Raw genomic sequence first — 27,274 nt, 5'->3', positions numbered from 1 at the left:
TGGCGAGCCAGCGGCCGCCGTGCCTTCTCTCCCTCACCCGCTCTTGTTCACGCCACGTTGCCTCGCGGCCACTGGAAAGTCAGCGGCTGCGCCTCTCTCTGCGGCCGCGCCGCGCCCTCTTTGCAAAAATGGGCATAATTGTGTTAAGTGTACCTAATATTGGCACGAATTTTCTTATTTGTATCAACTGTACCATCATTCAAACTTCAGTCACGTTTGGCACAAATGAGCATAATTGTTCCAAGTGTACCTAACCCACGTTCAAATCTGAATCCGATCCGCTCTAGTTACGGGCAAAACAGTTCTAAAACGTAAAAAATGACCAACATTTGTATTTTTTAGATGAGTATTGAGTTTCATTGCTCAATATGGCTATCTCACAAGTTGGCTCTTTTTTTATTTGGCAAAAATTTTACACTTTGTTCACATTTTCACCTACCACATTTAACATGGTAAATACTAATTTTTTAAATCTCGTGTCCAAAATTTTTGTCTCAATATAGATGGGACGGAGGGAGTAAAACGTTTGATGCATGTAATAAAAAAAATTAAATTTGTTATTCTTATTTATCATCTCATAGTTGAGATTTTTTTTGTATTTTTTTGAAGTTTTAAAATATTTTTTAATGGTAAAAAGGATATATACATATTTTTTCTCTAAATATTACACAAAAAATCATAATGATGTTAAACATAAAAGTGCACAAGTAAATGCAATATTTTACAATTTTTTGGACCGATTTCATTATATAATCTGAATCTATATTTTTTGCGCTTACTGTTAAACAAAAAAATGCGCTCTATAATACAATAAAATGTGGTCTTGGGTATAATCGAGTGTACCGTACAATTGGGCTAATCTACATCTAAATTCTGACCCGCATTCTAATTCAAACCCGCATCCTGATCCAAATCGTGTAAATGGTAAATGACATTGCCTGTAATTGACACTATATTCTGTTATACAAATGACACTACGTACGTATAAATGACACTATAACATTGTAAATGACATTATATATAATTGACACTATTCAAAAATATAAATGACACTTTCTGTAGTTGACACTATATGAATGTAAATGACACTATAATATTTTAAATGACATTATATAAGATTGAAAATGACACTATATTTAAAATGTTATAGTGTCATTTGTATAATCGAATAGTGTCATTTACACGATTTGCGTTATGATGCAGGTTAGGATCATGATGCGAGTCAGGGTCTGAGTGCATATCAACCCGATTATATGGTACACCAGATTGTACCCGAATTTTTGTGATGCCGTATAATGCATATTAATCAATAAATTTTAATAAGGAATTTTTATCAATTCCAATTGCGGGTTAATGAATCCCGATTGAATATAATTAATGTACTGGATGCACTGCGAACTTTGGTGCATTAATTGCTCTACCACTAGACCAACATATGCATACCCTCTATCCCATATTTTTATCGTTAAACAAAAATTCAATGTCTCACTATGTGTCTCATTATCAATTTTCTAAAACTTTAATCATTTTTTCTTCAAATTGAATTTATATTTGAAATTATTAATTTTAATTCACTAATTCATTAATTAGAGTTTATAATTATTTTATAATTTTGATTATAATTAATTGATAGGATTAATTATTACATAAATAATATATATAATTTTTTTTTCATGTTTCAATTTTTTATATTAAATGTTAATTAATTAAGATTATTATTTAATAATTATTTTTATTGTTACAATAGATACTTATAAATTAGTGAAATTGATCTTGTGAGACAGAAGATCCGAATCTCGTATCAAAAGCCATCATTCTAAGATATGGCTCTTACATCGTATTCTTCTCGGTACAAAGCACACCATATTCTTCAACAAAGTATAAATATTGAAACTGTAACAATAATAAAATAAAATAAAACAAAAGGACCTTAGAAAACTAATTAAGCAGATATTAAACCATACACCTCCAAGCATCGTTCATCATCCAAATCGTCACACTGTCACACTCGGGAACTTGCACGAGCCATGACCTGCAAAAACAACCCCCCAATTTCAAGCAATCCTTATTCAAAAATATTTTAACATATGATGTTAATTAGTACTATCAATAATAAAAGAGTGTAATTAGGCAAGCTTACTGGGATCGACAGTGGTCTGAACTGCAAGGCCATTGAAGTAACAAGAGGCACCATCACCTCTGAACTTAGCCCAATAAGAGCTGAACGCATAGCTTGCATGAGATACGATCGACACCGGCTCGTAGCATGCACCCCCCGGAGCCAGCTCTTTGCAGGTGTTGTTGCCTTGCAGGCAAGCGAACTCCACGGCTGGCGCCAACTCCATTTCCCTCGTCATCGTCGTCGCCGAAACGCACCATATCTTCCCTTTGTACGGCTGGTTGTTCACCGGCTTCGCCAAATGTCGTGCTCCGCCCTTGTCTCCGGCAGGGCACGCCCCGGACAAATCCATCTGCAACAAATTAATTTTATCACATGTTGGAGTGCGATTTCAAACTATATATACTTTATGTGGCTAAAATCATATCGTTGTATATAGGTAGAATTACCTACTTTGTTTTATGAGTTGGGGGTGACTTTGATAATTGATACACAGTTTAAAGGTGGCTAGCTAGGGTTTGTAGAACACGATACCTGGTGGATCGATAGCCCCCTGCTGTTTAGAAGCCCCCAGTGCCTCTCGGTGCCGGGCCCGGGCTTCTGATTCTCATCGTAGAGAGAGAAAATGAAGGTCGGGATCTCAACTCCCGGCCGAGCCGGCGTCCCAAGAGGTGGCTCGTACGACATCTTGGCTGCGAGATTGCAGAGGTAGGTTGCTGAATTGTAGTCGTTGGCACCGGGTTGATCGATGTCGCCTTCATGAGGCCACCCGGTCTCGGCGATCACGATCCTAACGTCGTGGAAACCGAGTTTCTCCATGGCGAAGTTGACGGAATCAAGCATTTGATCGAGAAGATTTGTGTAGATCAATCCAGTGTGTGGGTCGATGTAAGTCCTATTCCCTTCCTTGAGCAATGCGAAGTCAAGGCTCATGCTGGTCGGGCTTGCCGACCAGGGGAAGAAGGGGTACACGTCGAGGAAGAAGAAGGATCTCGTTCCGTTCAAGAATTTCACCACCGACGTCATCACCTCAGCCACGTCGGCCCGGAATTTCCCGGCCGACGGCGGGAAGCTCGACTCGAGCACGTCCATGGCCACGGGGGTCCCCACTTTGATGTTGTGGATGTTGTGTTCGTTTAGGGATTTCCTGATGTATCGCATCGCGGGCACCAGGTCCACCCACACCTGCTGGTCGTTGTGGCTGAACACCTCGTTCCCCACGAGCACGAACCTGATCTTCGTGCTCGGGTAGTAGGCTAGGACGTTTTTGTGGACCCACTCGTCCGCCTCCGACCGGTTCGAGGCGATGCGGGTGATCTGGTCGTTGGGGACCATGACCGTGACGTGGATGTTGGTGCCCGAGAGAAGCTTTAGGACTTCCGGGTCGGAGTCGTAAAGCTTGACATGTCGGACATTCATGGATTGGAGGAGCTCGATGGAGCGGTAGGGCGACGGGAGGTTGTTTCCGATCCGGCCGTAGTTTATGCCGATCTTGTCCGAGCCTAGTAATGCAGCTGAGGAAAAACATGTAAGTGTTCAAAGAATGGTTAGTATTATTATGGTCCAATGAAATTAATTACCATATGATTGAGAAAAAGAACAAGGTATTTACATGAGAGAGAAACTATATAACATAGTGAGAGAGCGAAAATAGTCGTCTTCATTGTTGATTTTCCTTCTATTGTGTGCGTTTGTGTGTCTATGAAAATGTGATGTGAGTAATATCCTACATATATAGTGGTGAAATTATGCAGAAATTGTTGAACTACCGAATTCAAGAGGAAGCTGGCCAATGGTCTTTGTGCCATGCATGATAAAAGAAAGATGAATACTTTTTGGTTGGAGAATAAGACAATAATAATCTATGATAGGAGAAGAAGATTGTGACTAGTAAATAATTGGATCATTGGGACCAGTTGATTTAGGTTAGGTTGTCATGTTTTAGGGGTTTATTTGTGAGGAAAATAAAAAAGAAAACAAGACACCAAAAAAGTGTGCTACATCATTCGCGATGAAATTCAATATCCCATAATTTTATGTGTGACATTGAATCACATTATTATTTTTATTATATAAATAAGTTTTTTATAAAAACAAAATTTATTATAATATTATATATTATATTTAATTTTTATTTCAAAAAATTAATTTCTTTTAAAAAAATTATGTCATAACTTTGAATATATCATTAGCTAATTAAAGTGAAAGTAAATTATAGCACTACAAAAATTTCGCTATATACGAAAATTTCAATGAATATGTTATCAATATATAGACTTGTTATAGCCAAACGTGTTGTCTATATCCACAAAAAGTTGCGGCCATAGACAACAAATTTTAAAACTTATTTTCTATGATCACTCTTAATTAGACAACGTGTCTTAGTTTTTTTTTTGTTTATTAATGTAATAGACAAGAGGTCCTCCTACACTTAGGGGTGTGCAGCGGGTCGGACCCGGACCGACCCGCCGGGTTTGTAGACCCAAAATTTTTAGAAAAACGGACCGACCCGGACCGAAATTTTCAAGCGGGCCGACCCGGGACCGAACCGAACCCGAGCAACGGGTCCGGTTCGGTCCGGGTCAGACCCGTCTGGGCAGGGGAACACACTGCGATGGGCGCGCGAAGTCAGGGCAGCCGGCAGCAGCCGCGCGGAGTGGCTGTGGTCGCGCGGCGAGGCGTCTGGACTCTGGGCGCGCAGGGGGGAGATCGAGAGTCGGCGTCACTGCGTCTGCGCGTCAGGCGCAGGCTCGCAGCGGTGCTGGGCGTGGTCGGTCTGGTAGGCTGGGCGATGGGGCGTCTGGACTCTGGGCGCGCAGGGGGGAGACCGGGAGTCGGCGTCACTGCGTCTGCGCGTCAGGCGCAGGCTCGCAGCGGTGCTGGGCGTGGTCGGTCCGGTAGGCGGGGCGGCGGGGCGTCTGGACTCTGGGCTCGCAGGGGGGAGACCGGGAGTCGGCATCACCGCGTCAGGCGCAGGCTCGCAGGCCGCAGCGGTGCTGGGCGTGGTCGGTCCGGTAGGGGGGGCGGCGTGGCGGCGGGTGGTTTGAATGGAGTGGATGGGTGGGCGGCGGGGGAGGTTAGGGTTAGATTGAAGAGTGACGAGTCTGAGTCAGACTTCAGTTAGTATTCTTAGGGTTAGATTCATAAGTTAGATTAATATTATATTATTATTATAAATATTAATGATTAAATATAAATATTAAATATTAAATTTTAAATAGCATGGGTCGGTTCCGGGTTCGCCGGGTTTCGATCGGGTTCGACCCGAACCGACCCGGAAAACTTTCGGTCCACAAAATAAGACCTAACCCGGACCAAACACCTATAGTGGGCCGGTTCGGTCCGGACCGAACCCGTCGGTCCGGGCGGGTTCGGCGGGTCTGAGTTGGGTTTGCACACCCCTACCTACACTGTTGTCTTATTCAACGCATCTAGCTAGACAAGTGTTTCAAAAACCTATTGTAATTACATCATTTGACCAAAACAATTATAAACTTTAATTGAATGAAATAAATCATAGTTAATAATTATATAAATTAAATCATAGAATATAAAATTGAAATTGAAAAAAAATATTAAAAAAATTGAAACCAGGACACCAAATATGGTGTAGTGGATCTCAAGTGACATAATCCATGCATATAAAAATAGTCACTATTGATGGAGCTAATTGTTAAAACAGGATCGTAACTTTTAGTGTTTTTTAAAATAAGGGCTATAAATTGCGAAATTTGAAAATGATGACTATAGATTCCATTTTTTTTTTACATTTAAACTCCTATTTCGGACCATGATAGACGCTATAGTCCTCATTTAATGTGTTAAATATGAGTGTAAATGTAAAAAATGAAAGTTATAGTCTATAATCACCATTTTCAAATTTCGTAACATATAGTCCTACATTAATTATGGGTTGATTTCATTTGGTTGAGATTCAAGTTGCACCTTCTATGTATATAATAGGAAAATTAAATTTGTTTATTGGGCATTCTAGAATTTAAATATTTTAAAATCTCTCTATTTTTTTTTTCATAAGTCACATTTTTCATCCTTCATTGATTTTTAATTAAACTTCATTTTGACTAAAGCATATATAAATACTTATGTTTAGTATCTCATCTTTTATATATTTGCAGCACCAATTTAATTTGCTCAATTGACTTTTACTTGGCCAAATAAATAGTTATATTTTTAATAAAAAATAATTTAATTTATCTAAACTTTGCCAATGTTTAAATTTATTGAATAATGTGAGTCCATATATTAAAATAATGAATTACTAAATTGCATTTTAATTTCTCATATTATTTATATTTTATTAATTCTATAATTCAATATTTATCTTGACGATATTTTAGCAAATGTAAAATCTATATAAAAATGAATTTAGAAAAATAAGATCTATATAAAATGGTGCAATTTGAATCTCATAATGATTTTCTATGACACTTTTTTAGTTCATAACATAAACGAGAGTATATATTTTATGAAATTTTTATTAAATAAATTTTGAATCCCAAATCGTTTTCTCATAAAGCTTTACAAATTGAGAATCTTAATTGAATACAGTATATTTTATAATCTTTTATCTAGATTTTAAATTACATGATAATTTTTCATTAAACTTCACATATTGAAAATCTAAATAAAATAATACAATAATTTGAATCCACATCAATTTTTGTCATTATATATCAAGATCTTCTAACATACAAAAACAAAATTGTTTGGAGACTACATGATATAATTTCAAGTATATTGCTCTGGGTGACGTGGGTGCAGAAGAAATGTGTTATTTGTGATAAAATGTCACGCCACCCCCAGCCCCACTAACCGCCGCCGAACCACCGTCTCCGTCCAACAACAGCCAACCAGCACCAGCAGCTCAGCAGCTCGCGCCGGCCATCACCATCTCCGTCGATCGCTCCTCTCCCGTCGCCGCTCCAGTCCCATCACCTCTCCAGATCCACCCCCGCTTTCCTTTGGCGATTTGGCGATCTGAGACAGACCGTTGACGTCGATTGAGGCCGGCTAAAGACGGTGAGCTCTGGACCGGCTGTCAGCGTCTGGAGCCGCCGTTTGACGTCGCCGCGGCAACGCCACCGCCAGATCTGCTCATGCTTCGCCTGAGGTCGACGGATCTAACCTCCGGCAGCCCACTTCTCGACTGCCACTGCTGCCCGGAGTGAACGCCGGTGCTGCTGCTCTGTAGTTGGCGAGGGACGGCAGATCGGCTGCTCCCGTGCAGATAGTGCGACGTGTTCACTAGTCCTGATCTAAGCATGTCATTTCTTGTTTTGCACCGCCATTAATATCACCTCAAAAGCTACCCAGCAGATCGATCGGCGCCGCTCCTCCGCCACCCAACAGATCGGCTCCAAGCAGCAGATCGGCGCCATTCCTCCGCCATCCACCAGATCGGTTATCTCACTGCAGAGCTCGGCCGAGTTCCGACGCCAACCCAAGTTCCGACGCCAATGTAAGCTATCTAGTAATGGTTGAAAGCTCTGTCGTTGTGCCGTCCTTCATCCTTTTCGTAGTCTCTTCTCTACTATGAAAATGGCGTTTTGTTTGGAGTTTGGGATTTGGATTTCACAACACTTTGAATAGAGGCAGTTTACGGATTCCTTGGATATGAATGCTTACTGGAATGGATATTTGCAATAGTGGATTACCTTGAATGTTTTACAACTGACCAGTGGCTGTCGAGTTGAATTAATTGTGGAGTAACTTGAAGTTGCTTGGTTGAGAGTTTTTTTCTATTTCTTTGACCGGAGAGCATGAGTCGTGAGGAGGTTTGGAGGGTGGTGAGGAGAAGGGGGCACGAGAGGACCAGAGCAGAAGGCAATGAGGTGTATCAACGGAGCAATAATTTTCATAGACAGCCGAAGACTTGGAGGACTGGAGCTGGTCGATCCACTGGAGAGGTTAAACCTCCTCCGAGAACACAGAGAGTCACCTTCTTCTTCAACAACATCCCCGAACATTGCAGCTTTGATTTCTTAAGAAGGAAGTTTGGTGCCGTCCGCGTTCCGACTGACATTTTCTGTCCCAATAAGAGAGATAAAAAAGGGAAGCCTTTCGGCTTTGTCCGATTCGAAGGTGTCGAGGATACAGAAGGTTTGCTTCAACAGTTGAATCAACTTTGGATTGGAAGCTACAAAATTAGAGTTTTTAAACCAAGGTTTGAGAGGGTGATAAGGGATGAAGAAAAAAAGGGGTTCGACGCCAAAAGAGATATTGGAAAGAAACCGGACTACTACTTCCATTTTTTGGATTCTGCAAAGAAGAAGCCGGGAGTTTCCTTTAAAGAAGTTCTCACTGGAGTCTCTGAAGGAGAACCCAGCACAAGAGAAAAGCTACAATTCAAAACTTCGAAGGAGGATTCAAAGTGGCTTGAAGGAACATTCACAGGTTTCATCAAAGATGATTTCTCCTGGGATGAAATCAAAGAAGAAATCAACAGCGAATGTGCCGGGAAACTGAAAGTTTCGACGATGGGGGGAAGTTTGGTGCTCATCCGAAGTATTTGCGAACTACCAACACAAGAAGTTCTCACGGAGTTAGATGAATGGAGTGACTTCTGGTTTCTTTGGAAGAGGAAATGGAACTTCGTGGATGTTCATCAGCAGCGATCTATTTGGACTAAATGGATTGGGATCCCGCTTCATGCATGGAACTCTCGTTTCTTTGATTTGGTGACGGCAAAATTTGGGCGGGTTTTGAAAATTCACGAACTCACGAAAGAAAAAGAGAAATTGGACGAAGCTTTGATCCAAATCTCTACAGGTCTCAAATCCATTGAGCAAGTAGTGGAGTGCTGCATTGATGGAGCTAGTTTCACACTTCGCATTGAAGAAATTCAGGATAACCCACTCTCGTCCTTGTTCGGAGAACTGGATTTAGACGAGTCGGAATCGGAATCGGATCCAGGATGGTCGGATGGAGTGGAATCCATGGATCAGGCTATCGCTACCATTGGAATAAGGGATGACATCGGTGTGGAAGATGGAGACGTTTCGGTTCTCCAAGAATTGAACTCTTCGATTCCTTCGCAAGACGTCTCAGTTCTCCAAGAATTGAACTCTCCGATTCCTACGCAACAAACCGTCGCAGATACGTCAGTCGAGGTTACCAATCATGAGGAGACAACGTTGGGAGGCTCGAGACTGCTTTTGAATGCGATTGCTACCGCAGTTTTAAGCCAGTCTTCTTGCAGGGCCGAGCAGGCCACTCTTTGCGAGGTACCTATTTCCTTGCCCACGGTTCCTGCTGAGAGAGAAAAGAGAGAAAAAGAACCCATTCTTTTACAAGGGGGTATTGATGATCTGGAAGATAATAGTGAGAGTCTCGACGTGAATGTTTTTGTAGAAGAAAACAACCATTCTGAGGGAGTGTCTAGGACCGAAAAGGATGATTCTTCGGGCTCCCAAGCAGGGGAAGTTAGGCTGCCTTCCAATAACAAAAGGGCTGATCACCGATGCACAAAAGGAAAAAAAGGTAAAGGGAAAAAGAAGAATAGAGCGAGGGAGAAGGAGAATTGGGGGCGTTTCATCTCTGAAATAGAACCACTAAATGGGAGAGAGGAGGAGGCCGCAGAGGAGGAAGACATTGGGGAGAGACAAAAAGGGTTGCTTTTGACAGAGGAGGGGGGAATTTCAGGTCAGAAAATCTGGGACTTTGGGAAGAAGTTAGGTCTTTCAAGTCAGACTGAAGAAGAGGTGATTGTCCGCCAAATCGAGATGCAAGGTAACTTCCTTTCCTTCAATAATGCTGGGAGTCAGATGAATTGTCCATGAATTTACTGTCATACAACATTAGGGGCTTGGGGAGTATTGCGAAACAGCGAGATGTTATGGAACTTGTAAGAGGGCATAAGATTGATATTTGTTGTTTACAAGAGACAAAAATGGAGAGTTTTAGTGATGTTTTTTGTAATTCTTGGTGGGGGTTTAATAACACAGATAAGGCAATCAGGAACTCTGACGGGAGAGCTGGGGGAATTGCGTGTTTATGGAATAGGGAGGTGTTCGAAGCATCTAGTTCTTGGGATTTACCGGGGGCCTTGGTTGTTAACGGTAGGTACAAGGAGGACGGTCTCTTGTGTTGCATTATCAATGCTTATGCGCCAACTGAATCAAAGGAAAAGAGGATTCTCTGGGATGCAATTGGTTCTATTGTTGAACAGAATGCGGATCGAAGTGTGTGTATTTTGGGAGATTTTAACGCAGTCAGGAGAAGAGAAGAGAGGGTGGGCAGCGGGGAGACGTTTCGAGCGTCGGAGGCGAGGTTTTTTCGAGGATTTTATTAGGGGGAACGATCTGAAGGAAATTCATACACAAGGTCGAAAGTACACTTGGTACAAGCCCAATGGCAAATGCAAGAGCAAGATCGATCGTTTCCTTGTTAACGAAACTTGGATGCTTACTTGGGAAGGAAGTTCTGCACGCGGTCTTCAGCGTTCGATCTCGGATCACTGCCCAATTGTTCTCACTACTAAAACGGAGGATTGGGGACCAAGACCTTTTAGGTTCCTAAATGCTTGGACGAATCACCCGGACTTTGAAGATGTTGTAAAGAAAGTGTGGACGGGGACTGACTGTCAGGGATGGAGCTTTTTCGTGGTTAAGGAGAAATTGAAGAAACTTCGCGAGGCTTTAAAAGTTTGGAACCGTACATCCTTTGGTGAGATTGATTCTAAAATTCACGAATTAAAGAAGGAGTTACAACAGAAAGATGAGCTTGACGAGCAGAATTGTTTAGGCGAAGTGGATGTTATCAGGAGAAATGAGCTCCAAGCTCTCATTTCCCTTCAGATGAAGCATAAGCAGATGACTTTACAACAGAAGGCTAAACTGAAATGGCTTAAGGAGGGAGATGTGAATTCTGGCTTCTTTCATAAGGCGATTAAAGGGAGGCGGTTGAAGAATGACATAGGCGGACTGATCTTTGATAACTCATGGATCTCCAAACCGGAAGAGGTAAAAGCTAGGGTGAGAAATCATTTTGAAACCTTTTTCAAGCGGAAAGATAGACAGATGCCTGTTATTCCCATTGACTTTGTGCGAAGGAAAATCTCTGATGAGGAGAGAAATTGGCTGATTAGAGGTTTTGAACCCGAAGAAGTTAAAGAAGCGGTCTGGAGCTGTTCTGGCGATAAGAGTCCAGGACCTGATGGCTTTAACTTTTCATTCTGGAGATCGGCTTGGCATGTGGTTAAGGAGGATTTCCTCCAGGTCTTGAAGGACTTCCACGCGAACGGTAAAATTCCTAAAGGAGGTAATGCTTCTTTCATCGTTTTAATACCGAAGAAAGAAGGGGCTGATTCGTTGAACGAATTTCGTCCAATCTCGCTCATTACCAGCTTGTATAAAATCATTGCAAAGATCTTGGCGGGGAGACTGACGAAGGTGATGGGGTCGATCATCTCTGATAATCAAAGCGCTTTCGTTAAAGGGCGGTTCATTCTCGATGGTGCGGTCATTTTGAATGAAGTTATTGTTGAGTCAAAAAAGAAGCGACGAAGCCGGATATTCTTTAAGATTGACTTTGCCAAAGCTTTCGACTCAGTTCAATGGGATTTTTTTGGATACTTTGCTGGATAGAATGAACTTCGATGGGATTTGGAGGAAATGGATTCAAGGATGTCTTCAGTCAGCCACGGCAAGTGTCCTTGTTAACGGGTCATCAACGGGAGATTTCAAAATGAAGAGAGGCTTGAGACAGGGTGACCCGATGTCTCCCTTCTTATTCCTCATTGTTGCGGAAGGGTTGAATGCGCTTGTTGAGAGAGCAGTGGAACGACAGTTATTGTTTCCTGTTAAGATTGGTAAGGATGAAGTGCCGATTACACACCTCCAGTACGCGGATGACACCATCTTTATTTTAGAGGCTGATGAGCGTAATGTGGAATCACTGAAAAGTCTGTTGCTTCTCTTTCATTTTGTCTCGGGTCTTGCTGTCAACTTCACGAAGAGCAGCCTGATGACGGTGGGAGTGAATGTGTCAGTCGAGAGGACATGGGCTTCGTTTCTCCATTGCAAGATTGGTTACTTCCCGTGTCTTTACTTGGGAACCAAAATTGGAGGCCGAAACAATGGTGTTAGCGACTGGAAGTTCTTGGTGGATAAAGTCTCAAACAAAATTGAAAGCTGGAGAAAAAGACCTCTCTCGTTGGCTGGGAGGATCACTCTTGTCAAAGCGGTGCTTCAATCTATTCCGGTATATCAACTGGCCTACGCTTTCATTCCCAAGACTGTGCTCAAGAACCTCAATTCCTTGTTCTCCAGATTTCTGTGGGGTGGAGATTCTCAGTCGAGAAGAATCACCTGGTTTAAATGGAGCTCCTTGTGTTCCAATAAGAAAACAGGAGGTCTTGGGTTTCGGGATGTGGAATTGTTTAATCATGTTCTGTTAATTAAATGGCTTTGGAGATTTTTGGTGGATGGGGGAGCTTTGTGGGCGAGAGTGATCAAATCAATCGATTTATGGGGAACTTGTCTGGGGCGAAGAGGGGGATTGCTCGATGGTGGGAAGAAGTGGGCAGTTGGGGTGGTGGGCGAAAATTGTGGAGAAAGGGGGAGGAAGCGACGATAGATGGTTCATTGATCACCTTCAACACAGTCTCGGGGATGGGATGAATACAATGTTCTGGGAGGACGTGTGGGCTGTTAACAAACCTCTCAAGTTCTCTTTCCCGAGATTGTATAACTTGTGCTCGAATAAGAAAGCCCTCGTCGGAGAGAGTGGGTTTTGGGAAGGAGAAGAGTGGGTGTGGTCGGTGAATTGGAGGAGGGATTTGAGGGAAAGAGAGAATGGACAGGTGGAGGAACTTTTGAGACTTGTTGCTGCTTTTGTCCCTTCTACAGGTTTAACTGATGGATGGAGTTGGAGGGCCACTACGGACGGTAAATTCTCAACAAAGTCGGCTTATGATTTGGTGGCGCCTTCCAGTGAGGCGCAACAAACTCAACCGGCTGAGATGGCTATGGTTTGGGAGGCTCCAACATCGCACAAAGCCAAGGTGACAGCGTGGAGATGTCTTAGAAATCGTTTGGCTACCTGTGACAACTTAAGAAGACGACAAATTCAAATTAGCTGGGAAGAGAGAGGATGCAACGCCTGCGTCGCTGGAGAGGAGACAACGGAACATCTGTTTCTTCATTGCCCGAAAGCTGCGGCGGTGTGGGACCAAATCTTCCAATGGATACACATCAAAACGGCAAATCCTAGAGGTACTCTCCATCATTACACTTCCTTCATCTCTGCTGCCAAAAAGAAGAAAGGAAGAAGATTGCTAAATGCGTTATGGGTGGGAACGGTTTGGACACTATGGGAAAAAAGAAACGAGAGTCGTTTTCAAGGAAAGATTTGGGATATTGAGAGACTTGTTTTACAGATCAAGGGTAGACTTTGGAGTTGGAATGAGGTCTATAAAGTTTTGGAGTTGAGAATCCCTTTCACCATGTGGTGCTCAAAGGGTTTCAATCTTTCCTTCTTGTTTTGATTGGCATCCCTGGTGCGCACTGTTGGTGCGCACGGCTTCTCCGACTAAGCAAACTGTCGAACAGTTGGTGCGCACGGCTTCTCCGACTATAAAAGATCGTCTACGACACAATCAGGCCGCTACTATTGGGGATCAGGCTGGCCAACTTCAGGGGACCACGACGGAGTTCAACTCTTTGGTTAAGGAAGCGGTGGATAAAGGTGTGCAAATTTCAGAGTTCCTTATCTCTCAAACTTCTTCTGCTGCTGGTAAAAGTATGGACACCGCTTCTTCACGAAAATGGGGTGATATGGTGGATGATGATTATGATCCTCAGGAGGAGGACGATAATATCTACCTTTTTCAATGAATATTCTCTCTTGGAACATTCGTGGTATGACAGACACGGCACGTAATTTGCTTCACAATTACTGTCATGTTCATCATCCTATTATTCTAGGCATTATTGAGCCTAAGACTAACTTTCTTCATATTCCGACCTCCTTCTGGAACTCTATCAATTTGACTCCTTTCCATCAAAATGATCGCGCACCTCATGCTTCCAACATCTGGATTCTCATCGCCAAAGGGGTTACCTGCTCGTTGATTATGTCCACGGAGCAGATGGTTATTTTTGACATCGTGTCTTCTAGCTATTCTTTCAGAGTGGCTATTGTTCACGGAAGTTGTAATTATATCACTCGCAGGATTCTTTGGGATGATATCTCTTCTTGTATGGTCCCTCAAATGGTGATTCTTGGGGACTTTAATGCTGTGCTTGGAGCTCATGAGCGGCGTGGACGCAGGTTTCCCAGCCGTGTTTCCTGTAGAGATTTTCAGGCTTTCATTGATCGTCATACTCTCATTCAAGCTCCCACCTCTGGGCCTTTTTTTACTTGGACGGACAGGCGTAAATTCCCTATGACTACTGAGTCTGTCCTGGACCGCACTCTTTTCTCTGAGGATTTTGCTGAGCAATGGCATTCTACTGAGAGCCGGGTTTTGCCTCGTCTTGGCTCTGACCATGCTCCTATTTTGTTTAAATGTTCCACTCCTCCTAATACCTCTGGCGCCCGTCCTTTTCGTTTCCTGAACATGTGGAGTTCTCACTCTGATTTTATTCCAATGGTTCAGCGTTCTTGGGCTCCTGTTGTTGATTCGAACTGCCCCATGGTGCGTATGATGCACAAGTTGAAACGTTTGAGGAAAGAGCTCAAAATTTGGAATAAATCCACTTTTGGGAACTTCAACACTTCGCTTGAGGAGCTCTATAATAAGCTCTCTTCTCTTCAGGCACATATCGATAATGTTGGCTATTCTGAGGCGCTGTTTGATCAAGAAGTTGAGCTTGAAGCCTCTATCTCGGTCATGCTCTCTAGGCAAGAGGACCTACTTCGTCAGAAAAGTAGAATTCGATGGCTCCAGGATGGAGATCGAAATACTAAGTTTTATCATAACATGGTGAGAATGAAGCGCGCTAGCCATACTATCAAGCATCTTGAGATTAACGACGTCCTGGTTGAATATCATAACACTTTGGCGTCTCATGTGGAAAACTTTTATAAATCTCTTTTTGCGGCGGATATCAATCCTGGGGGCGATCTTTCGTGGATTTCTAATTATATCACCTGTAGCCTCACTTTGGATCAGAAGTCGGCTTTGGTTATTTGTCCGACTGTGACGGAGATCAAAGCGGTGGTCTTTGCTATGGACAAAGATAGCGCTCCTGGCCCGGATGGCTTTGGAGGCTCTTTCTATCGTTCCGCTTGGGAAATTATTGAGCATGATTTCACTTCCGCCATCAGAAGATTCTTCACTCATCATTACCTCCCTTCGGGTCTCAATTCCAATACTCTGAGCCTTCTTCCCAAGAAAGTTAATGCCAAGGTTATCTCTGATTATCGGCCCATCGTTCTTGGTAATTTCTTTTTCAAAGTTATTGCCAAGATTCTGGCGATCCGACTGAATGCTGCTGCTGCCACCATCGTCTCCTACAATCAATTTGGCTTTATTTCGGGACGTTCTATTCATGAGTGTATCACTCTTGCCTCAGAAGGGGCGAACTGCATGGAGAGGTCTTTACACGGCAAAAACATGGCTCTTAAAGTCGACATTCATAAGGCCTTTGATACGCTTAGATGGGATTTTCTTCTATTCGTGCTTCAACAGTTTGGCTTCCCCAATATTTTCTGCTCTTGGATCAAAACTATTCTCAGCTCGGCTCGCATCTCTATTCGGTTCAATGGTGCTCTCTTTGGCTATTTTGAATGCGGTCGGGGAGTAAGACAAGGAGATCCTTTGTCTCCTATTCTTTTTGCCTTGGCGGAAGATGTTCTTAGCCGTATTTTTCTGGATGCTGGTAAACGGGGTTTAATCGCCGGCATGCGTTTCTCGAGATCTTTGAGTTTCCCTTCTCATCTGCTTTACGCTGACGATGTGCTCCTGTTCTGCCAGGCCTCCAAGCGTAATTGCATTATGATAGACTCGATTATTCAGCTCTATGCCACGGTCTCTGGTCAATATTGCAACAAGCATAAGTCTACTCTTTACTTCGGGAAAGGGGTGTCGCCTGGGCGACGTTCTCGGCTTCAACGGATTTTGGACTTCAACATTGGCTCCATCCCTTTCACATACTTGGGTGTGCCTATTTTCTCCGAGCGAGCTTCTTCTGCTAAACTTCGACCTATCTATGATCGGATTCTTGCACATTTCCCTAGGTGGCAAGGTAGTCAACTCTCTATGGCGGGCAGGCTCTGCTTAGTTTCTTCTGTTATCAACAGTGATGCGGTACATAGCATGCTTGTTTATAAATGGCCGGTGAAACTTCTGCATGCTCTTGACAGAGCTTGTAGATCGTTCATCTGGACTGGGAGTACTATGAAGAAACCCTCCTTTTCCGTGAGTTGGATCAGAGCTCGTGCTCTGAAGGAACATGGCGGCATTGGAGTCAAATCTTTCTCTGACATCAATAATAGTTTCATGTTTCGGCTGGGCTGGTATATTCTGAACATGAACAGCTTCGGCTATCGGCTGCTTCGTCAGAAATATCTCACTCAGACCATGGATTGGGCTTCCCAATGGGCGAGTTCGTCGATTTGGACTGGTGTTAGAAGGACGATTCGGGAGATTGTTTCGGATACCTTCTGCACGATTGGCAATGGAGATACAATTTATTTTTGGAGAGATAATTGGCTCGGGTATCGGCTGATCGACAAACTTCATATTCCGGAGTTCATGACTCCCTATTTCTCTCAGAAGATTTCTGACTTCTACTTTAATAATAAGTGGCACCTCACTTATAGTTTTATACAGTCCTTCCCGCGCATTGCTCTCGACATCATATCTACCCCCATTCCTGGATTGGCGGACGACAGATCCTGGATTCACTCGGGTTTCGGGAACATTACTGCTGCTTCGGCCTTTGCTCACATACGACCTCAGTTCCCTAAGGTCGACTGGGGCTCCTGGATTTGGGCCCCTTTTATCCCCGCTCGGCGATCTCTCTTTGTCTGGCGCACTATTGTTGGCAAACTCCCTACCTTTGATATGAATCGCCTCCTTGGTTTTCAGGGGCCTAACCGGTGCCCTTTATGCTCAGCAGCAGAAGAGACGATGGATCACGTTCTGTTGAACTGCTCCTTCTCGGCTTCTATTTGGGCGGATGTCTTTCGTTGGTTTTTGATTGAGCAAACTTTGCCGTTGGACGTGGGCAGCATGATTCGATTCTCTATCCTCCAGAATAACAGCAAACAAATTGGCAATTTGTGGAAAGTTGGGGTGATCTCTCTCCTCTGGAGTCTCTGGTCTCACCGCAACAACGTCATACACAAAAATTTAGCACCTTCGCGCCACTTGATTCTCAAGCAGGTCCGAGTTTTTCTTTGTGAAGCTGCCAACAATTTCGTCCTTGGCACTATGGCCAACTCGGTTTCTGATCTTCTCATTCTTAAGAATCTTTCCATCGCTGGACAACCCAAGAAGCCTTTCTCCTTTATTTACGTTTCTTGGCACCTTCCCCCGCCGTCTTGGATTAAAGTTAATACTGATGGCTCGGTCCGTGAAGGGAGGATTCATGCGGGGGGCGTCTTTAGGAATGCCTTCAATGACGTTCTTGGTTGTTATCATTTTTCAGGCGGCCACGGGGTTGCGTTTGAAGCAGAGCTTTTAGCTATTATTATTGCTATTGAATCTGCGCATCGCGCTAAATGGGAGAGAGTTTGGTTTGAGTCGGATTCTTCTTACGTGGTTCAGCTTCTTCAGTCGCTCTCTGAGACGGTTCCTTGGAGATTCAAGCCTCGGTGGCAGTTTGCTCTCTCCAAACTCCATACTTTCACGTGGCGCATTTCTCACATTTTTCGTGAGGGAAACAGATCGGCGGATTTTTTGGCTTCTCAAGCTTCGGAGGAGGGTTTTTGGCCTCATGCCATTGCTGGTTTAAATGATTTTGTCAAGGATGATGTTTCTTTTCCCTATTTTACTCGTTTCGCTTGATTTTTTGGTTTTGTTCTCTCGGTCCTGGATTGGTTGTGAGCCGGGAGGCCTAAGGGTAATGGTTCGGCCGGAATCCTTGAGACCTCCTAACTCAGCTCTGTCAACCTTGATCCTTGACGAGTACTCTTTTTCCTCAGCTGTTATGAGGTTTTAACGAGGCTCGGCCCTTAGTCTGCAGCTTTGTGCTTTCAAGGGTTTTTGGTTCTCCGTTGTTGTTTCTTTTCTTTTTAATAAAATCTTATTTCAGCAGAGTGATTGGCATCCATGGTGCCTTGCTTTTTATCTTAATAAAATTTTAATCTTACCGATCAAAAAAAAAATCAAGATCTTCTAACATAGTATATATATTATACACACACACGTACGTAAAGCAAATCATGTTGTGGCCATCAAATTTTGGTACAAACAATACTAATTGAAATTAAAAATTAATTGATAAAATTAAATTTATCAATAAAAAGTATAACTATTTATATGGGAATAAATATCCCTTTTATACTAATTTTCATTTGATTAAGTTTTGTGATAAAATCAACACGGGATTTAAAATTTTAGAAAAAAATAATATAAGTTTTCATTTAATAAAATTTCATAAAAAGTATAATAAAGATTGGAGATATTACATATTTTTTGTGCACTTTGTTCGTCTACTTTTATATAATTTTTAATCTCAAAATTACATCATTTTATATATAAAAGAAAAAATATTAAATTAATAATTGATCAAATTAAAATCCCTCAATAAAAGTAAAACGACATTCCATGAAATTATTATAGATGGGAGATATTACATTTTAGGGTTATTAGCCTGTAAATACACGAACTTTTTATATTTTCTGAAATTTAACATGACTTTTATTTTTAGCCCACAAATACACGAACTTAACATTTTTTCTGATTTTTGACATCGACATGAAAAAACTCTATTTATTGTGGAGATGGAGGCCGGAATACATGACGTGAACTACAAAATATGCACTTGAATAGAGTAATTTGATTCATTATTTGGATTATAGAGTGAATGACATGGTATACCGGCCTTTACGTTAATAGTATTTTAGAATTTTTTCTTGTAGATGTCAAAAATTAGAAAAAATGTTAAGTTCGTGTATTTGTGGGCTAAAAATAAAAGTCATGTTAAATTTCAGAAAATATAAAAAGTTCGTGTATTTACAGGCTAATAACCCTACATTTTATTTCGTGCACTTTATTTGTCCCGTTTTTATGTAATTCTTTTTATAACAAAATTACATTATTTATCTCTTATTGAAAAGAAGTCATATGAATTTTTTATCTTAAAATTACATTATTTTATCTTTTATTGTAAAAATACTAATTAGTAATTCATCACAATATTAAAATTCTCAATAAAAATATAAATATTTTTCGGCCATCGAATTTTGATGAGTTTTGATCTTTCAATTTCCAAACGAGATAATATTCAGACGTCAGAGGTGGTTTGTTAAACTCCAAACAAGATGATTCTCACAACTTAACTATAGTCTTGCAAAGTCTATACAAGATGATGCTCACAAGTTAGTTATGGTCTTTAACCTCTTGACGAGATGATGCTTAAAAGTCAAATATGATATTTCAAGTTCCAAGCGATATCATGTTAAAAGAGATATACTCCCTCCGTCCCGCCCAAGATGCTATACATATTCCTTTTCGGGCCGTCCCAACGAAGATGCTACATTTCTTGGTTTGGCAAAAATAAGGAATTTTAAATAAGTATTTCTCTATTATCTTCTCTATCATACTTTATTACTTTATTACATTCTCTTTCTTACTTTATCACTTTATTACTTTCTCTATCCTACTTTATCACTTTATTACTACAACTCCTTAAACCCCGTGCCGAAAAGTAAATGTAGCGTCTTGGCCGGGACGGAGGGAGTATCTTTTATCCAAAAATAATTAATATTTAATTCATGAAAGTGGTTGAGATTAATACCATTTCAAATATTGTACCACTAATTTAACGAGTGAAAATTTAAAATGTCCACTTCCTTATCTTTTTTTGTAAAAATGCCCTCTCTTATTATACAAAGCATTTCATGCCCTATTCTTTAAGTACCCCTTGATTTGATGGGTTTGCTTGATTTTATGTGAAAGTCTTACACATTTGACCGATTTGACAGCCATCGGTCATAAAAGTCAACGATTTGACAGCTATCGGTCAAGAGTATATGTGTCCAGCCGGTGGCTAGATCATGTGTCCGGCCGGGCGGACACATGTTTTCACTGGCCGGACACTTGATTTTATCGGTCGGACACATGTCTGACCGATAAAATCATGTGTCCGACCGGCTAGATCATGTGTCCAACCGGTGAAAACATGTGTCTGGCCGGGCGGACACATGATCTAGCCGGTCGAACACATGATTTTATCGGTCAGACATGTGTCCGACCGATAAAATCAAGTGTCCGGCCGGTGAAAACATGTGTCCGCCCGGCCGGACACATGATCTAGCCACCGGCTAGACACATATACTCTTGACCGATAGCTGTCAAATCGTTGACTTTTATGACCGATGGCTGTCAAATCGGTCAAATGTGTAAGACTTTCACAAAAAACCAAGCAAACCCATCAACATCAAAGGGTAAATTAGGCACTTCACATATTTAGGGCATAGAATGCTTTCTATGATAAGAGAGAGCATTTTTCAAAAAACACATAAGGGATAGGGCATTTTTGCCCATTAACACTAACTAATTTAATTTGATCAAATCAAATTAATTAAAAAATTAATCTATATATAGATTATTCTATATGTTATAACTATAAAAATAATGTATAGTAATTATAAATAACAACGCAGATTATTTTTTTGATTATTTTCGCGGGTTATACACTAGTTATACAAAAACTCGTAAGACTAACGTGTAGAGTTACGGTACCTATATATCCAAATGTAAAGGAAAAGAAGTTCGTAATAAATTAAATTAAAGGTTTATTAAAAATAATCCACACATTCTCTGATCCTATAATAAAAAGTGTTAATATATAAGAGTACTCACTTTTATATAGTAAAAATAAATTTTACCCACTCAAATAAAAATATAAAAAAATATCCACTTTTTGTGTTAAAGGACTAAATTACCCTTCTATATAAATGGGCAAACCCTAGTCTTCTCTCATTCTCTCATTTCTCTCTCTCTCTCTCTCTCTCTCATTCCTCCCCCCACCAGCTCTCTCTCTCTCTCTCAGAGAGACGATTGAGGCGGCGGATCGACTGGAGCACGGCGGTGGCGGCTGAGGGAGGCCATGGCGACATCGGCGTTGCCGCTGCGCGTTCCTCTCCTCATCTCCAATCTCGGCGTCTCTCTCTCTTTCTTCCTTTGTCTACACGCACCTCCGCCGCCGTTCGCCCCCTCGCCGCGGTCGAGGCTCCGGAGAAGGTCATCGATCTCGGCGGTCAGATCTCGAGCCTCACCATCGCCGCCTCGCTCTTTCTCTTCTCTCTCTCATCTTTCTCTCATCTCTAGTCGGTCTCTGATCCTTCGCGGCTGATCGCCGCCGCTTCCATCACGTTTCTTCTTCTGGTTGCCGAAGCGATTCTCCCAGGCCTTCCACTTCCGGCAAGCAATGAAAAGATATTGCAGTTTGCGTTTTTGAAGATTAGGGTTAATTTTTATTCAAAGAAATTATCACCTCTTGAGAGATTGAGATTCTAAAGGAAGAGAAATTTGAGGAAAAGATGAATTTAATTTGAATGTAATCGAAAAAATATATAAGTAACGAAGAAATTGATGAAAATCGCGTAATTTTGTACAAATGTTCTTGAATTCACAAGCAGGTTTATGAATTCACAACTGAATTATCAGTGTTGGTTGTGAATTCACAATTGAAATAGTGTTGGTTGTGAATTCAAGTTTCATTGGTTGTGAATTCACAATTTGAAATAATGTTAATTGTGAATTCAAGTTTTATTGGTTGTGAATTCACAACTTGAAATAGTGTTGGTTGTGAATTCACGCGAATTCACAACCAACATTTGTTATTCACAACCAATACTTGAATTCAGTTGTGAATTCGAGTTGAATTCACAACCAGTGAACAGTGGGTATTTGTAAAATTTTTATATGTGGTATTTTTTTAAAGTTTTTATATTTGTGGGTAAAATTTATTTTTACTATATAAAAGTGGCTATTTTCAAAATCCACTCTAACAAAAATGTATCCAATTATATCCATGATAACTAATTAAATATTAAAATTAACCCAAAAAAGAACATATTTGAAATAAACAAAATCCAAAAATAAATTCTTGATACTAAGATGTTTCAATCTTGTACTCAGTAATCTTCTTTGTTGAATTCTTATGCAAATCTCCCACCAACAAACAAAGAGAAACTAAAATAAAACTAGGGAGGAAATACGATCGTGAACCCTAATTGTACGTTTGAAATAGGACAGGAAGAAATTGGATTTGGAAATGGGTCTATGTGCCGGGCCTGACTGTGCAAGTCCTTATTCATGAAAATCACCATTTTTCAAATGAAAACGAACTAATCTTGAATTCTACAATGCCCAAATTGTTGAATGATGGATCCAGAATCTCATCAAAACAAGCAACTAACGTTAATAAAAATTGAGGGATGTAATATTATTCATCCTTAAAGCGAAAAAAAGGACCTTCTCTAGTTATCTTTTGTGTAAAATGTGAAAAAAGATAGGAGACATTTAATGATATAAATTTTTGTTATCTCTCATTTTCCCATGATAAATTTATCCATCAAGTAAAAACACATTTATAATAAATATATCCTAATTCAACTTAATCTTATTACATAACTAATACATGTGAGTTAAATATCTACAAGCTTATACAAGCTTAGGAGCCTAGTTAACAAATATATTCAATATATACTTGTTTCTAGGCGGAAGACCAGAGATTTATTCAAACAATGTTATTTGTTACAAATCGCTAAGCCAACACATGATGAACAGCAATCAACATGAATATACTTAATTTCACTTAATCATTTTTCTCTAATCATATAATTCGGTGTGGATCTTTCTTTTTATATCTTTGTCCTAAGTAATTAACAAGGGACTACATATTTTTTGCATTCATTTTCCATCTTTCTTAGGAATCACACTATCCTAATTAAAGGGGTGGATAATATAAAAACTCCTTTTATAAATTATAAATCATTTTCAATCCTTCAATTGTGAATTCTATTATGGATTTATCATTTTAGTTTATTAAATGAATTCATGGTCTTAAATTTGAATTTCATGAACAACGAAAATTTGAATTTTTTGAATTCATCATCTTTCACATTGAATTCATTATGTTTCATAGAAAATTCATTGTACTTTTATAATTTGTAGTTCCTATTATTTCAAAATATATTTGGAACCTATCCCTACCCAATTAATTTATATGCCCTACCTAAAAATATACTATATGAGTTAATCATAGAACCTTTTTTTTGTTTGAGAGAATCATAGAACCTATTTTAATAACTATACACGCGTACAAATAAGAAAATACTACTCCCTCCGTCCCGCTCCAATTGGCTCGTTTTTCTTTTTGGGACGCACTCCAATAGAATCAGTCTAAAATTAGAAATAATTAGGGACTTCTTAATTCTTATTTTATTTTTATTTTATTTTTATTTTTTAAAAATAAAAAGTTACAAAAAATAATTATAAAGTTGACAATACAATAAAATAACTATTTTTCGTAAAATAAAATTCTTTCTTAAAATAAAAAATAAAAGTGGATAATTTTTCTTAAAATAAAATCCTTACCAAAAATAATTATTTTTACTAAAATGAGATAAGGGAAGCAAAGGTAATTAACAAAAATTAGGGATGTACTCAAAATGTTAAAATTCTGTGGACCACACCATTTATCTATCAATAAGTGAGCTTCTTAATCTTAGTATCGAAAATAACTGAGCCTATTAGGCTGGGACGGGGGGAGTATTAATTAGAACATGAGTTGTAGGCTTGTAGCATGACTCGACCGAGAGGTTCGAGCTGGCCCTCAGCAAGCCCACGTACTCAGAGCATGTGCACACGTTCCATTTAAAATATATAAAATATTTGTTTTCTCAAAAAAAGAAATTGTTTTAAAAAATAATTTCAATTAAATATAGCTTGTAGAGTAGCCTATACTCTTCGATATGAGGCTCAAAGTGTATGTTTCCAAATAGTTTTAATTGTAATTTTTAATTTCTAATTTTTTTTATTTTAATTATTATAATTTTTAAGTTATATTATTCTTTTATATTTTAATTATTATATTTTAAAATTTAAATTTAATAAAAAATTTAAAACTTTGATATTTATTTTATTTAAAATTTAAAATTTTTAAAAATAAAATTAAAATCTATAGAGTCCCATTATTTAACGGCCGATTCTAAAGAAGAACTCACCTCTATAGAGTCCCAAATGACTCTCCATTGTAGATGCTTTTAGTCATTCTTATGTAGCTTATTCAATCCCCAATTCATAGTCTCCAAGTTTTCAACTATTTTTCTTGATATTCCACACTTATTAGGTAGCACTTATGATTTTTTTCTTCTTTGATATTCCATACTTATTAGGTAGCACTTTTGAATTACTTCCTCTGTCCCACGAATTTTGATGCATTTGTTTTCGGCACGAGAATTAAAAAATTGTAGATTAATGTTTTACGTGTGTAGGTAATAAAGTAGAAAAGTATGTAGGTATAAAGTGATAAAGTAGGTAATTAAGAATCCTTATTTTTTAGCTAATTGTTATTATATTTAGAAATGCATTAAGATTAATGGGACGACCCAAAAAGAAATATGCATCAAGATTCGTGGGACGGATGGAGTACTTTTTTCTTCATATTCCATACTTATTTATTAGGTAGCAGTACTTATATGAATATTTTTGTTTTGGATATTCCCTACGTATAATTAATTAGGTAGCACTTGTAGACTTGATATTCCCTATCACAAAATCTTCTGTACATCCGGGTCTACGGTACATCCGAGTCGTACTTGGCCCGGATCCTAAGCTGAATATGACCCAGCTGGACTATTCTACCCGAATGTCAAGTGTTAGTGTCATTTCGATATAGTGTTAGTGTCATTTTAATATAGTGTTACTGTGTTAGTGTCATTTTCGAAATAGTGTAATTTGTATAACAAAATAGTGTTAGTAGTGTCATTTGTAAAACAAAATAGTGTTAGTGTCATTTCAAGACCGTGTTAGTATTAGTGTCATTTCATGTTATAGTGTTAGTGTCATTTCAAGAAAAAATGGGTCATGATAGTTCAACTGGGTCAGGATCTGGATTAGGTACAACCCGAATGTAACCAGGGGGCTTAGCTCACCTGGCCACCGGGTCCTCACTTAAGTGATGAGACCCGGGTTCGATCCCCATTGAGAGCGAATTTGGTGATTGGAGAGATAAGGTGGGCTTGGTGATTTTTTGGAGTGTTTGGGTACTAACTGTTAACTTCTAACATTACTTTGTTCGATAAAAAAAAAAAAAAGGTACAACCCGAATGTACGATACACCCGGATATACAGGAGACCACCTCATTCCCTATAATTAACCAGGTGTACAATAACCTATCTAACCTTCTCTTCCGAGTTACTAGACCATCTACAAAAGATGAAATTAATGTTAAAACTATTGTATAACAGTGCATAGTGTTGGGCATGCCCTAACACATTTTCCAGCTCATTAAAATTATTGAATATATATGTTATATACATAAATGTCATTAGATACAAAAGAATCTGCCAACCACGAGTTAGATGGCACAGATAGGAACGCATGCAGAAAGGTAAAATGAGGGGTTGGAAAATGAATAAAGCATCCACATAAATATATAAACTGATCTTAATGTGTTCAATAATGTCTCTGAGACGCGTATATGCTTGTCATCTAATCTATCTTTCTGACTTTTTCTCTTTTTACAAATAAATAAAAAAACTAATGAAAATGAAAGATATATCTATCAAGATTTCCCACAGATGAAGATGTAGATTACCGTCACCGCCTTATATGTATATACTAGAACGTCCATTCGTGCGATGCACGACGAACATCGAAATTGACAATATATTTAAATAAATATAACTAAATATAAAATATATTTTAAAAATAAAATAATTCACGTCAATTATTTAATAAAATCTTAAATTTAAAAATTATATTAACAATTTTGTATAAAGTGTAATAAAAATTATTCAATAACAAAAATTAGCATTTACACATTATTACTATAGAGTTACACGTCATAATAAATATTTTCATATACAAACCTAAATAAAAAGTGATAAAATTTTAATGAGAAGAGAGAAAATAAAATATTTTAAAATTTTCATAACTTATTCACTTTTTATGTGTTTATACAATAGTATTAAATTTAAGATGCATATTGAAAAAAAATCACGAATTAAATTTGACAATATTTGCAAAAGAATTAAATTATGAAAAACTAAAAGAAAAAAAGAATGAAAAAATTCATGGAAGAAGAGAGAGAAAAAGATAGGGAAAAGATGGAGGGAAAAACTCCTCTTTTATATATTATATAGATTATTGGAATCTAGCGATGTATATGTGTTTGTGATTATATATAGTTTATTGCTTTAATTAATTTCGTTAATTATAATTAATAGTGCACAAATTAAAACTCATAAAGTCATAATATATATAGCAATGCGACATTATTAATCGTTTGTTATAAACATATATATACTTATATATCAATTAATAATAGGTGATGATGCTATTATATACTACTATATACAGGGACGGAGCTAGGAATTAAGTTCGGGGGGGCTGAACTTGTACGGGGGTTCGGGGGCGGTAGCTCCCGAGAAATTTTTTTTGGGCATTCTGTATATTTAAGGTATTTATTTTATTAAAATACGAGCATAATACTAATAATAATGAACAATATTTTCATAGATTAATTATATAGTTTCAATATATCACAAAACTTTTTTTGGACATTCCGTATATTTAAGACATTTTTTATTAAAAGACAATCATAATAATAATAATAACAAACAACATGTTCATAGATTATATATTTTCTATATATTACAAATTAGTTTCAATACATTATAATTTTTTTTAGCATTTCATACATATTAGGCATTTTTTATTAAAAGACAAGTATAATAGTAATAATAACAAACAATATTTCATAGATTATATAGTTTTAAATAACAAA

General features: G+C 39.0%; 2 protein-coding genes across 2 annotated transcripts; one reads left to right on the top strand and one right to left on the bottom strand.

Moving 5' to 3' along the window:
- Window positions 1–1,822: 1,822 nt before the first annotated feature.
- Window positions 1,823–3,893, bottom strand: LOC131004641 (probable glucan endo-1,3-beta-glucosidase A6). The gene is made up of 4 exons (XM_057931339.1): window positions 3,732–3,893; window positions 2,654–3,633; window positions 2,141–2,471; window positions 1,823–2,032 (listed from the first exon to the last, which is right to left on the bottom strand). Exons 1-4 carry the CDS (start codon window positions 3,781–3,783, stop codon window positions 1,995–1,997), a joined length of 1,401 nt encoding a protein of 466 aa, XP_057787322.1. The 5' UTR covers window positions 3,784–3,893; the 3' UTR covers window positions 1,823–1,994.
- An 840-nt stretch (window positions 3,894–4,733) lies between these two features.
- Window positions 4,734–5,243, top strand: LOC131004660 (uncharacterized). The gene has a single exon (XM_057931365.1). The coding sequence runs from the start codon at window positions 4,734–4,736 to the stop codon at window positions 5,241–5,243; it is 510 nt and encodes a 169-aa protein (XP_057787348.1).
- The last annotated feature ends 22,031 nt before the right edge of the window (window positions 5,244–27,274 follow it).

Source organism: Salvia miltiorrhiza, unplaced genomic scaffold (assembly GCF_028751815.1).
Source record: "Salvia miltiorrhiza cultivar Shanhuang (shh) unplaced genomic scaffold, IMPLAD_Smil_shh original_scaffold_447, whole genome shotgun sequence".
NCBI classification, from domain to species: Eukaryota; Viridiplantae; Streptophyta; class Magnoliopsida; order Lamiales; family Lamiaceae; genus Salvia; species Salvia miltiorrhiza.
The sequence above is the reverse complement of the archived record's forward strand: the minus strand, read 5'-3'. Positions and strand labels throughout refer to the sequence as shown.

What these genes read in the sequence shown, in the direction of transcription:
- LOC131004641 (XM_057931339.1), bottom strand. Translation starts at nt 3,783, where the DNA reads ATGAAGACGACTATTTTCGCTCTCTCACTATGTTATATAGTTTCTCTC. An exon ending in TTATATAGTTTCTCTCTCAT is followed by an intron (nt 3,634 to 3,731) that starts GTAAATACCTTG and finishes GTTTTTCCTCAG; the next exon opens with CTGCATTACTAGGCTCGGAC. An exon ending in GGGGGCTATCGATCCACCAG is followed by an intron (nt 2,472 to 2,653) that starts GTATCGTGTTCT and finishes AATTTGTTGCAG; the next exon opens with ATGGATTTGTCCGGGGCGTG.
- LOC131004660 (XM_057931365.1), top strand. Translation starts at nt 4,734, where the DNA reads ATGGGCGCGCGAAGTCAGGGCAGCCGGCAGCAGCCGCGCGGAGTGGCT.